The sequence below is a fragment of the Leuresthes tenuis genome, unplaced genomic scaffold, assembly GCF_036924035.1.
Source record: "Leuresthes tenuis unplaced genomic scaffold, fLeuTen1.0.hap1 SCAF_14, whole genome shotgun sequence".
NCBI classification, from domain to species: Eukaryota; Metazoa; Chordata; class Actinopteri; order Atheriniformes; family Atherinopsidae; genus Leuresthes; species Leuresthes tenuis.
In genome coordinates this window covers 19856267-19869546 of record NW_027325368.1, presented here as the reverse complement: position 1 = coordinate 19869546, position 13280 = coordinate 19856267, and the positions used below count along the sequence as shown (strand labels likewise).

At 45.0% G+C, this 13280-nt stretch overlaps 1 protein-coding gene across 1 annotated transcript in view; it reads left to right on the top strand.

Moving 5' to 3' along the window:
• The first annotated feature begins 4791 nt into the window (after window positions 1-4791).
• pappa2 (pappalysin 2) overlaps window positions 4792-13280 on the top strand; it is a 59006-nt gene continuing 50517 nt past the window's right edge. Inside the window, exons 1-4 of the mRNA XM_072363043.1 lie at window positions 4792-5770; window positions 10493-10725; window positions 11990-12217; window positions 12310-12908. Coding sequence (XP_072219144.1) covers window positions 4792-5770; window positions 10493-10725; window positions 11990-12217; window positions 12310-12908 — 2039 coding nt within the window. The remainder of the gene's footprint in view (window positions 5771-10492; window positions 10726-11989; window positions 12218-12309; window positions 12909-13280) is intronic.

The window sequence follows — 13280 nt, the reverse complement described above, 5'->3', positions numbered from 1 at the left end:
TCCATCTTTACCTCCACTTGGACAAATAAGGGGGTCCCTCCCATGTCGGCACGCACAACGTGGATTTTCCCCATGTTTTTGTTTGTGGAAGAAGTTTATATGTATCATTATGGAGCTCAGTTAGGATGTGAAACCGGGTTTTGAGCAAGGGGAAAGTTACAGATACAGTGATAAGTCATTTGATTTCAGCGAAAAAGACCACAGTGTAAAATGTCATTCCTAAAGGCTTAAAGGAAATGAGCTGGAATCACGCTCTTCAAAGCTTTGCAACTGGAAACTTTTATTTGTTTTTGTTTTGTTTTTTGATGCTGCCTTTCGAGTCGGTAAAAGTTGATGTTTAAGAGTGCAGAGTTGGAGGTGAGATAGGGCATTAAAAAAGATGAAAGAGATCACAAGAGTGCGCAACTTGCACAGAAAGACATGCAAAAAATGTTGGTTTTAACGCGTGATGTGGGCGCCTTAAATGCTCTTCACATTCAGCAACTGCCTCAGAATCCTTTGAGCCAAACACCTGCGGCGCTGGAGATACACCATGTTGCATTTGTCCCCCCTCTCAGCCCATTTCCCTCCACCCTTTTCTATTTAACACCAGTGGTTGTGAAAAGCTTGCCCTCTTTCTTTCTCCCCATTTCTCCTTTCTTCCTCTCCCCATTTGTCCTGCACATCAGCCTGGATTTTCTCCCATTGGGTCCCCTTCTTTTGCATGAGGGCCCAGGTTGTGTGTGTGTGTTTGTGTGTGTGTGAGACAGCATTTGTGGGGAATGTGTGTGGTGGTGCCGATGGGGTGGAGCAGGAGGGTCAGCAGCATTGGTGTGCTGGATGTTACGGAGGGACAGAGAGGTAAGAGAGGAACAGGGAGGGAGGAGGTGGGGGAGGAAGCTGAGAGGGGGAGCGGAGAAACTTGAGCGAGTGGGAAAAGTGTGTGTGTGTGTGAAAAAAGAGAGGGAGACGAAGACAGAGAGCGGGCCTCAGGGTTGTTGAGGTCAAGACGGACAAACTCAGATGAAGGATAATCTGTGGAGGTCCCTTACTGTGGGGGGTGAGGCCCCCGGTGGGGCACGCCCATTCAAACACTGCACACCCTTCTATTGCTCTCCTTCTTTTCACCTTCATCCTCCCTTTTTGTTGCATTGCCCCCCCCCTTTTTTTTTTTTTTTCTATTTCACTCCTAACACACTTGCAGCTGGATTTAAAAGGGCTCTTGGCCAGCAGAAAAAACTGAATGTTTTGCAGGCAGATCCCTCAGTCAGGCAGGCTGGGATTGTGGAATTCCTGCCTCCCACTCTTTAGGAACTGTTTTTTGCCCCTTCGGGGGCCCCTGCCATAACTGCCAGCGGCCTCCCCCTCCATCTCCATCTCCAACCTCCAGCCCTGTTTGCAGATTGAGCCTGACAAAAAAAAAAATAGCAGGGTTTAGGGGGAAAGAAGAGGCAAAATTTCAGAGGGTGTGGAGCAACAGCTGCCTAAAGTAGCCTGTTTTATCTTGTAAATCATTCAAGTGGCACATTGAGGAAGAATAATGAGTGAACAGGTCAACCTGTTTACATCCCATAATTATAAAAACAGCAGCTCAAATATGTGGAGGTTTCAGAATAAAGATTTGAGCACAAGAGCTTTGTGGTTACGTAGACTTGTTGCATTTTCAAGATCAGTATAGATTTTTCTTTGCTGCGTCTGGAAACATCACGCTAAGTCCACCTGTCTTTTGAGTTAGTGGGTCGGAAATAGTTGCCAAAAGCTATTTTTCCCCATTTGCAAGACATGTGTCATGAGAAAAATGTTCATCCATGTGTGATAAGCTGCAAAAAACGCAGAGGTGGCTGGGAGAGGCAAAAAAAACAAACAAAAACAATAATCAGAATGACACAAACATGTAGAATTAGGATATTCAGGGAGAATTCTACATGAATGTGATCTAGCTATATATATATATATATAGTTACTGAACCCAACTTATTAGTGCTAAACTCTGTGTTGGGTACGGCCGAAGTAAAAATGCCTGACACTGTGGCCTGCACTGTCACCTCTCCTGTTGCCTAAGCAGGCGTGGAATGAGAGAAAGGTTCAATGCAGATTAATACAGGTGGTTGCCATGTGACAATGATTGACAAGCTACTGGACAGAAATGTATTTGTTTCCTTGCATGAAAATACACAAAATCATATGCGGACTCCCCTAGATTTTAGCTGCAGCTCCTCATCTCCCTCTGAGGATGTCCTCAGGCTATTATGACATACAAGTGTAAAACAGAAAACTACAGAAAACTACAATTGCCTGCCGTCAGAAAACTATGTAACCCAATCTCTATGCACGGAGGTGTGTAGATGCATATAAAATGGTGTTCTATTAGCTCATAAAAGCATTTTTTGCACTTTTATTGTATGTCAAAACAGAACTTCAATTATATCTGGGGTTATTTTCCCTTTAATTCGTGCCATCAGTACATAACATGTCTCTTCTTCCCCTCTCACATGCCGCTCCTTCTTCCTGTTCAGCCTCTTTTCAGCCCTGGCTGGGTCCAAGAAACAGTTTAAGCACAAAGCATTTAACATCGTTTGGAAGAACCTTCATGGTGTGCAAGACAGATGTTGTGCCTGTCTATCTTGTACCACGGTGGCGAGCCAGAGCTGGAGCGAAGGAGATAGATAGATCAAGAGGAAAAAGATAGGGGGGGGGGGGCACTCAAACCTTTTCTTTTTTACTCAGCTGTGTGTATGCATTTGTGCGTGAGAAAGAGAGAGCATAAGAGTGAGGGGTTGCAAGAGGAAGATCACACACATTTTGGCAACTGTGACACCCCTCCACCTCTATCTCGACCACCTCCAGCAGAGCCTCACATTATTATAATTTGCACTTAAGTACAGCTTTTAACATATTTCTTCTTTAATTTGAATACAGGCTCATTTGTGAACTGAGATTTTGCACATAAAGTATGTTAAAAAAACCAACAAATTAGAAAAGTTTTGGATCTGCAGCTTCATCTTGATCAACAGTAGAAGGTTGCTTACATATAAATGCATCAGTATGAGCAATGTGGCATGGTGTAGGACTAAATTTCACTTACATGGGGGGGGGGGTGTCTTTATTTTAAAACAATTAAAAATTATATATATACATATATACAATTACATTTAGCCCTGTGTGTGTGAAATATACCAATAGTTGTTGAAGTTAAGTGGAACTAACACAGAAAAGCTGTGACTGCATTTCAGTAAATTAATATATGTGGAGCACAGATATACTATAGGCTGTACAACTTCACATTTTTATGAGCTGGATCACACCTTTCCTCAAATCTGCATGATCTCACACTGCTAAACGCTTCTTTCAACAGAGAATGTGTTTTACTTTCTTGCGCTGCCACCTTGACTTCAGTATAAGATCTTCCCCCGCCGATGATGGATGGATGGGTGGATGGATGAGGTCAGGACATAGAACTGCATAAATAAACTTTACAACCCCTTTCCTGTCTCCACTCTGGATCAGAGGGATGCACAGACAGCTCAGGACTGGGCAGGGGGAAGAGAGGAGAGAAGAGGATTTCCCTTGTAAAATTCAAGTGTGAGGCAAGGGCAGGACGCCCCCCCCCCCCCACCTCCACCTCCACCCCACCTCCACCACCACACTTCCCCTGCCGGTGATGTCAGGGCGGGCAGGGGCTCCCTGATAAAAACCTTTGGACTCGGGGGAAGGAGAGAAAGAGTGAGAGAGGGATAGATGGAGGAGTGAATGGGAGAGGATTTTACTACTACTGCCTGGACCAGTGCAGAGCAGCAGCAGCAGCAGCAGCAGCAGGGAGACGCTCTCTGAAACGCACGCAGACGCACAACAAGACCAAAAAGAGGAGCTGACGCGCAGATGCCGAACAGTGATTTATTGGACTAGGATTTTTTTTCTCTTTGCCGTCTCAGAAATCATAAGGCGGCTTCTGTTCAACAATTAAAGTAGCTATTGTAGGGCTGACACTTTGCACTGCGCTTCATTTTACCTTTTGGAGTTTGTTACTCTTGACTCACCTTGCAGCCATATTTTGGAACAGGACGCGCTAAACGATGCCACAATGGTCAGGTAAAAAGATAGAAACAGGAGGTTTTGAGTGACACAGGATGCAAATGTTTATCAGTATCACTCCGCATCCAAATTTCTCCTCAGACATAAAATAATTGCGCGTAGGCACTTTAAATCAGCCTGGATAAATCCAGTGGCAGTGTGCCTTTGCTTCTTGGGTTAGCTGAAAGGCTGGCAACTGAAAAGGTGGTTTTTCCCTCCCTACCTGTTAACAGAAGCAGCGAGCCAGACGCTTCGGATATTTTGCAGGCAGTGCACATGAATGGTAGGGAGGTAAAGTGCATGAGAGTAGAGACACACTGAGGAAATTATAGCCTTGGTTGATTATATCTTCTTTAAATTCTGAATGAATAACCTACCGACTATAGGCTCTTCATCTAAAAGTCTCAACATGGAATAAGTCCATGTTAGAAATGTTGAATGTGACATACTTTTTAAAAAAAATTAACTCTTCGGAATGCACTGATAGTTTATTGATCGCTCTCCTGATTTGTTTACAAGAGCGGGTTAATATTGGATTGCATCCCTCCACACTCGCCCCGTCTAATAAACGAGGACATTAAAAAAAGGCAATCTGAGTAGTAGTTTCATAGCTGAGGAAATGTGCGCGTGCATTCTAACAAGAGTCTCGTGTGAAACCTCTTGCTGCTGACCTGGGAATAGGTTTAAATAATATTTTTTTTGTCTTTATTAAAAACAAAACACCTTCGTCAACCCGTCAAAATGTTGTTGATCAGACTACTGCCTATCAGCCTCGTCCTCATCACAAACACGTGGCTGCTCAAGTCGGTTCGCTCCGACGCACTCAGCCGGTACAAGCACTCCTTGGCCCTGCGGGCAGACCGTGAGCTCTCCAGGCTAGCAGGTGAACCCTGCACCGTCTCCGGCGTGTTTCTGTCTCGACTGCAGCGCCGCTCCGTTTCCGCGGTCCAACACCGCCCTCCAGCGGCCCACTCGAGAACGGCGACGAGCCGGAGAGCGCCGCACTCCATCAGGAGCGCTCCTGCGGTTTGTACAGGCGACTGCAAGTTTCACACCGGGGCGCGAAGGGTCGCTCCGTCTGGAAACGATAAGGGAGGCTGGGGGAGTTCCGGGGACGTGGCACTGAAGGCAGGGGGTAGACATGCTAAGTTACTCAGACAGTTTTATGAGAAAAACAATAACAATCACGAGAGAGACTCAAATTATGTCGGTGTTGACGCCACCAAACAGCCTGGGACGCTTGTCCCTAAAGACACCCGGCACAGTGTTTCGGAGGGACACACACGGTCCTCACGCGACTCTCGCTCCAGGTTCGCCCGTAGCCTCGACGTGAAGCCTCGTAACGTTGACGAGGACAACACCAGGTGGAGGAAAGTTTCCCCCGATAGCTCAACAGATTCCAGGGGGCTCCAGGCCCCCCACACACTTCAGCAGGGTGATGCCGATAGCCAGTCCTCGACAATGACCCCGAAGAGCCTCGCGGAGGACTACTCCGGCGAGGTGGAGGAGCCGGATGCGCCCGCGAGCTTGCCCGTTGACAGCTGGGGAAGCCCCGTGCCAAGAGTGCCACCCTCCTGGATGACCGCCCTGTACTTCAACGGGCGTCGAGAGCAGCTTAAGGTGAAACTGTCCGACGGAGAAGAGCTGCCAAGGGCTCGGTTCAGCCTGGAGCTGTGGGTGAAGCCAGAAGGCGGGCAGAGCAACCCTGCGGTCATAGCAGGTGGGTGTAAACTGGTCATTACCGCATCATAAGCGCTGCTGGATCATATGTCTGTTTTTCCGCTAAGCAATGTCCTTTGGGAGTTACAACTAGAGATGCGGATGAGAGGTGATATCTTCACTCCAGCATTGTGTTCAATGCATTGCATAAAAAAAGAAAATACATGTTGAATCTGATGCATGAAACTCGGGGCTCTGAATTTCCCTGGAACACAATGATCTCAGGGGCAAAGGTCAAGCAGCGTTTCACGATGTGTGCTCAAGAATTGGTGATGTAGGACGGAAATAATGAAATGATGCATTACATATATTTAACCGATAAGCATTTACTATGTCAGAAGTTGCCAAACACTTGCATGTTTTTTGCATCTCAGTTTCATGTTACAGATTTATTTGGACTTTTAGTTTAAAAGTGATGACATATCGAATAGTATATCAAACGTAAGACAGATCCACTTTCAAGAAGAGTTAGACCAATAAATGAATCAACTGGGACCGATACCCTGGCTCATATTTGCATGATAACAGATTTATTGGTATTGCTCTGTTATGTAATTGTTGGCCAGTAGCTGCATGATGCCAGACTGGGTTTGAGGTAATAGAGAAGCAGTGAAACCATTTCAAAGTCGGTCGTAACTTTAAAGAAACCCAAAAAACTCTGCTATGATGACAGTGTGACTCTTACGCATTGCTACGCTCTGAAAACACATTTCGATGTGGTTGCACAAGTTAATACCTCCCACTCCAGCACATCCCGAAATGATTACTTATTTTCTATAAGAGGAGGAGAAGATTAGCATTTATTTGGCCCTCTGATGGAGCCTTGTGTGCCAAAATGTGTCAGCGCAAGAAAGTAAACAGGAAGCTATGCATACCTTAGGACTGACATTTTTTTCCTTGATGTGTGTGTGTGTGTGTTTTCCCCTCACAGTTAGTCCCATTTGTCCAGGTTTATTTCCATTTTCCACTTGTGACTGATAAAATGGCAACGACTGATGTTTTTCATCTAATAATGACAGTCCCAAAGAGTGGAAGTGCAATAATCTTGACCAGGACTCCCCTGAAGAAGCAATCTTGTATCTCACTGGGAACTTCCCATCTGAATAAAGGAGATAAAGTAATCATCAAATGAAATTACCAACCGAAAGACAAAACAACAAAAGATTGCACCTTAGAGACAGCCCCACCCTACCCCAACTTAATACCTGTTTTTGGGTCTGGTTTCAGTGCTGCTAAGAACAAATGAATGATAATCATGTTGACTATAACTGAATAAGTGGCTCAATTATATTCCTGCCAAAGTTGTTGTGGTTAAAATGAGGATTTAGATGGAAAACACTTATTAAAGTCAATGGCGATGCGCTTTCATTGAACAGAAAAGCGCCGCTGAACTGCAGCTCTGTAGCCAACCAAGAGGCAGGCACTGAATGTAGGTGACTGCAGCTTAGATTTAAAAAAAAAAAAACCAACAAGATAATATTGTTTTCATGCCATTTTAGTCCAAGAGGAAAAAAGAAACCACTTTCATTTAAGAAACAGACTCCACGTTGGCAGGCGTGCGGTTACCTAACTGTGAAATCTCCCAGAGTGCGTTTCATTCAGCCCCTCTCCTCGTACGTTAGTCTGCTTGAGGGATTTCAGTGATTCTGAGCAGCGGCTGCAGACCTAATGAAAGCCTCACATTCGCAGGCTCTTCACACGGCGACAAACATCGCTGTTTCTTTCAACATCAAAACTGTTGCGTTTGAGAGGCTGCACACTCTTGACAGAACAACACATACATCAAACAAATTGAAGAGGATAAAAGCGCCAGGGTGCAGCACCACAGCTGTCCAGATAGTGAGGCAGACCACAAACTGTTACGTCCGCTCACATTTACTCTGATCAAAGATCCGCCTGCATTACTCAACTTTTTTTCCCCCCTCATTGCTTCCTTATGTGAGGGAGGCATTTTGTGGCATGGGCTCTTCTCTTTGTAGTGTCTTGCAGGAATTTGACAAATACAGTGAAAAACAAAGTCCTATTGTTTCTGCTAGACATGACACCGACATCGGCTTGACTTCTAATGGTCACTGATGGTCCTCTTTATTTCACTGCACTGCCACGTCAGTGTATGCGCTGCAGAATGTTGCACACAGATCAGAGCAGGTAGCTGTACAAACAGTGTAACGGTGGCATTTCTATATTACAGAGTGTAGCATTTAGGGTGTTCTTTTGGCAGCAGTTTATTTTTAATGTATATCCAAAGGTGCACAGAGTTGCCCTCTTTTCTCCTCCACTTAATAGCCCAGAAGTGACATACCAAATACTGCAATTTCCAAGGCTAGCTTGATGGTTGGCTGCTATGTGATACTTGTGCCACTAGATGACACTACAGCCAACACACTGGGCCTTTAACTTGGAAGTGTTGCGATACATAGGCGATAATCGCATTTTCAAGTCTGATAACAGTATATATGTATTTGAAAGTTTTTGATTGATTGCATGATAACATCGTTACAGTAAATACTTCTGGTCACGATAGAAGTAAAAATCAGATGTTGTGACAGCTTGCTTAAACATTTTTTGATGCTTGACTGTTGTTATTTGATTGCGTTTTGCCGAACATTTCTGGCTACACTGTTAGCTGTTATCTGATTTTATTGGAAGTTTTTCCAATCAGAACAGGTCCAGTGATGGTTCGGAGTCAACACCGGAAGCACAGAAAAAATGGTGCTAAAGCAGCACCAGGCCAAGGAACCACTTAATGTGAGGGGCTGGGGGCGGAGCTATGGAGAACAGGGTTACCACGATAAATGAGTAACCTACAACAAAGAAGTGAATTCGAAGCAGCAGAGGGAGAAAATTAGCTCAGCATTCAGCTCTGTCCAGTGCATCGCAAACGTTGCAAATTAAGTTTTAATCAAAGTGTGCGGCTCTTCATAATAAATAATTTTTTTTTCCAATTTGGCCTATTTCATGTATTGATGGGTAGCTACTACCTGCATTAGGCTGTGGTCAGAGCACTCATGAGGAAACCTCACTGGGGAGCGAAGCTAACCGCTATTCTAAAGCAACTCAAACCTCAAAAACTGCACAATCATATTGTAGATTTTTTTTCCTCACGATCACATCAGACCGTTGTTTTCCTGGTCACTCTTTGCTCAACCGAACCGTTGCTCGGCTCACGTACAGTGGCTGCCAAGCCTATCCTGCCTGCTGATTGGCTCCCCCGCGAAAATTCCTCCCTGCGTCTCTGAGCGGAAAGAGCTCTGACTGCTGCCTCCTGCAAGTCAGGTACTAACTTCTCAGTACCTAAACTGCCCCTTTAACACATAGATTCATTTTTTGGTATAGATTCTGTTTTTATCGCCGTTCATAAATACTGGTTGGCATTTGCAAACTCAGAGCGTACCATAGATGGGGGTGAAACACCTGTTAGAAGATACATTGAAAGCGGAACTATAACGCTCACGTTAAAATGAATCGTATTTAGATTTAGATTTTCCTCTCTTATTTGTCAAGAAGTTGTATTTTTGACATTTTCCAAGTGTTGTTTCAGGAGGAACTCTTTTCAGCAAAGATCTGGTGCTGAGTGCTAATGGCCCAGCAAACAGCAGACAGACTGTGTTAGGATCAAGCTGGAGAACAGAGCAGAGCATTTAGCAGCTAAAGAACCAAAGATCTCCCTGCAGAGTTGGAGGAGAGTGAATGTTGGATTTGCTATAAACATGATGCCAAGCTGCAAAATGTGTAAATAGTCAATGGTTTGCTAACATGTTCCCCAGTACTGGGTGGCTGGCATCCAACATAAATACAGCTTTAAAACATCAGCATCTAATTTGATTCAGTACAATAATCATGCTAATGTGTGGTAGTGCAAATGTCTCACAAAATTAAGACCACATTTGCCATAAACTTTGTTGTTTTGCATTGCAAACAAAATGCTCTCCTCTGGTGTTGCACGAACCACGAAAAACAACACCCTCTTCCTGTTGCGTATCATTAAATGATGTATCCACACCCTAATGCACACTATACAGCGATGCTGTGGATTTTCCCAAAGAGATTACCTACAAGTCTGGCAATGCAGTGTTATAAGTGACTCTTCCGTAACACTGAATGTGTTTCTCAAACACAGACTAATGATGGTCTGTTTGCATGATTACGTCTGCTGTACAGTAGCTTCATACGGTTTAAACAAAATCCTTTCGCAAATCTATAGCCCCCCAACCGCTGGTTTCTGACTGATTTTAAGCCATAACCCAAAATCTGGCACACCTCCATGGGGATATTTTGCTACATTTTCCCACTTCCCATGCACACATGCATGTGTGATTATATACCCATGCACGCAAACATACAGCGCTGGGGAGGGTGAAGGGGTTCCCTGACCCTTTTCTGTCCCAGTGCTTGACATCTGGGGAGCATATGTGGGTCTGTGTGTGTCTGTTGCAAAGGCAGATGGAAACACGAGGGCTTTGCCTTGGCTTAGTGAAATACTTCTGTCCTCCTTCCCCTCTCTCCCTCTTCTCTCCTGCCTCTCTGACTCTGTCTGTTCTCCCCGTCTCTGCCTGTATCAGGCTCTGTGCACCTCTCCCTCTCTCAGTCCCTGAGTGCAGTAGTATAATCCACAAGGAGAGATTGCTTGTTTTTTTTACATTGATTTATTCATTTTCCTATCTTAAATGAAGCCTCTTTTTCAAAATACAGTGCTTTACATCTCCTTTCCTCTGTGTTCTAGGTGTATTTGACAGCTGCTCCCATTCACTAAGTGAGAAGGGCTGGTCAGTAGGCATTCGCACCGTGGAGCCGGCAGGTACCAAAGAGGCACGGTTTTACTTCATGCTTCGGACAGACCGAGCTGTGAAATCCACCACTGTCTATAGCCACCACCGGTACCGAGCAAATGTCTGGACTCACCTGATGGCCACTTACAATGGCCACAACATGACCCTGTATGTTGATGGAGCTAAGGTGTGTGGTTCGTCTGCACTGTCACACTAAAGCAATGACACCTTTGTAAGAACCACTAAAGGTCTGCTTAGTAGCATTTTTGAGTCTTTTGTTTTCTTATTCCTCACGTTTCTGATGTAAACCACAACAAAAAGTGTACAGATCTCTGACAGTGACACAGTACACCTTCAACTACACTGGGGAGATATAAAAAAGTTCTTCTTGCTTTTGACAATGCTTCAAGTTAACGTTCTATATTGGGCACCATTACAGAGATAGATAAACTTTGCATTTGTGAACAAAGCTGTGACCAAACTGAAGATGTTGTGCAGATAAAAGGTGCCTCTTATCTGCCTTCTGCGGTGGAAGTTAAAGAGCAAATTGTTCTTCTTTTAAAACAACTGATTTTGAACTACAAATTCGACTGATTGCAACAAAAATCGGTTTATCACCCAGCACAGAAGAGGCGTCTATCAAAGGGTGATCTCTGCAACATGGTGACATGTTTCACGACATGAACAAAGTAGATCTCTGCTTACCTGGGGTCGCTGAAGATTCCCAAACAGGATTCCCAAACAAATGTTACAAAACCTCAAAAGAGTTCAGGCCCCACCAGTCCACAGTCTGACAGATTGTGTAGAAATAAAGGAAATTCCAAACCGCTGTTTCCCTCCCCAGAAGTGGTTGACTAACAGTGAGGCAAGTGTGTTATGGTCCACGAGGGCACAAAAGAGCACAAGGTAAATTCTGAGCATCTCAAGGCCTCTCTTACGTTGGCTATCGTAAGTGTTCATGAGCCTACTGTCAGGTGAACGCAGTAAATGGCGCCGCTGTAGTCGAAAGCCACTGCTCTCCAGAAAGATCTTTGCCCCCGATTTACGGTTTACTAAATATCCCGTGGATAAGCAATACTTTTGTTGGAATAATGTTGGAATAAGAACCATATCCACAGTGGTGGTTGTATAATGCTAATAAAAGATCTTTAGTATTGATGATTATCTTGATAAATAACTGACCGAGTAGGATATTTTTGTCTTTACTTGGGTTCTCTCAGTCTGCTCATGACTTTGAGAATTAGATGATGTTTTCAGTCAAGAGTTCAAAAACTCATCTGATTCATTCACAGTTTTGTGAATAATTGTCACTATTTTTTTTTAATCCTATCATGTTTTTCCTAAGAAAAGGGATCAAACCATTCATTTCCATTTCCATTGCTAACATACTGAAATGAAGAGAAGTTTATGCCCATCTTCAGTTTCTGTTTTCCAATCTTCACGTGTCTCAGGTGGCAGAAAGCAGTCTTCAGTCTGGGAATCTCTACAGCCCCTTCATGAAGACCTGCAGAACGTTGTTCCTTGGCAGCAAACAGTCAGATCAAGGACAGGGCTTCAGGGGCCACATCGGAGGCGTGATCTTGTGGGCCTATGCCCGCTCCCACGAGGACCTATTGCAACAACCTCATCAAACTGACACGAGCAAGCCTGTCCTGGCCATGTGGGCTGATTTCACCAATGTAAAGGGCTTGATTTCATTTTTTTAGCAGTATAATATTTGAACTGTGAAAAGTGGACTGAAATTGTCTGAAATACTGCCTCTGTCTTTAAGGTGGAACGGCAATGGACCCCATATAAATTTGGACGCCATCCGACCGTCATCACCACTCCTGTACCCGACCAAGAACTCGTCTCCTCTTTCCTGCCGCCGCCCTGTGGCCTGACACCATGTGACAACACAGACATCATCCTGGGCTACAACAATAACTGGCAGCTGCGTTTCCCCAAGAGAGTTCGCTACCGGATTGTCAACCTCGCTAACGATGATGGTGGAAACCCCACGGTGACGCCGTCCCAGATCCAGCTCCAGCACGAGGTTCTCAACGAGGCCTTCCGGCCTTACAACATCACCCTGGATCTCAGTGTCTACACCGTCAAAAACTCCAGCCTTCGACAGAGGTTCATCCTCAGCAACTGCCGCATTGGGAAGATTGGGAACCGCCAGTGCGACCCAGAGTGCGACCACCCAAGGACGGGCCATGATGGGGGGGACTGCCTGAGGCTGGGGCCCTGCTACAACTGGAAAAGACAGGATGGGGTTTGTAACATGGAGTGCAACAGCATACACTACGACTACGATGATGGAGATTGCTGCGATCCGGAAATCACAGATGTCCTCAAGACCTGCTTCGATCCTGAATCTCCTGACAGGTGAGGTCGACCCACACTGGTGAGGATGTTTGGGAGGGCAGCTGTCAGCTCATCTGCAGCTGCCGAGAGAAAAAAAGAAAAGAAAAGTGAAGCCAGTTTTTCCACAGAGAAGAATTCTCTGGTGACAGAGGGGTGTACTTGTCCCAATCTGCGTTGTCAGGCTGCGTTTCTCCACCACAGCCGCGTAATAAATAGTAAAGCAAGTTACATGTGCAAATTTGTACTCACTTTCTCCAGCGGTTTTAGAGAGCTCTATGAAGTGGGGACGGTGGGTTATGGGGCCAAAGTATACACTTGTTTTAACTAAACAAGTCGAGCGGCAGCCCGCTGCCTTCCTTTTGGCCCAACAGACAGACCCATGCAGAGTTCCAA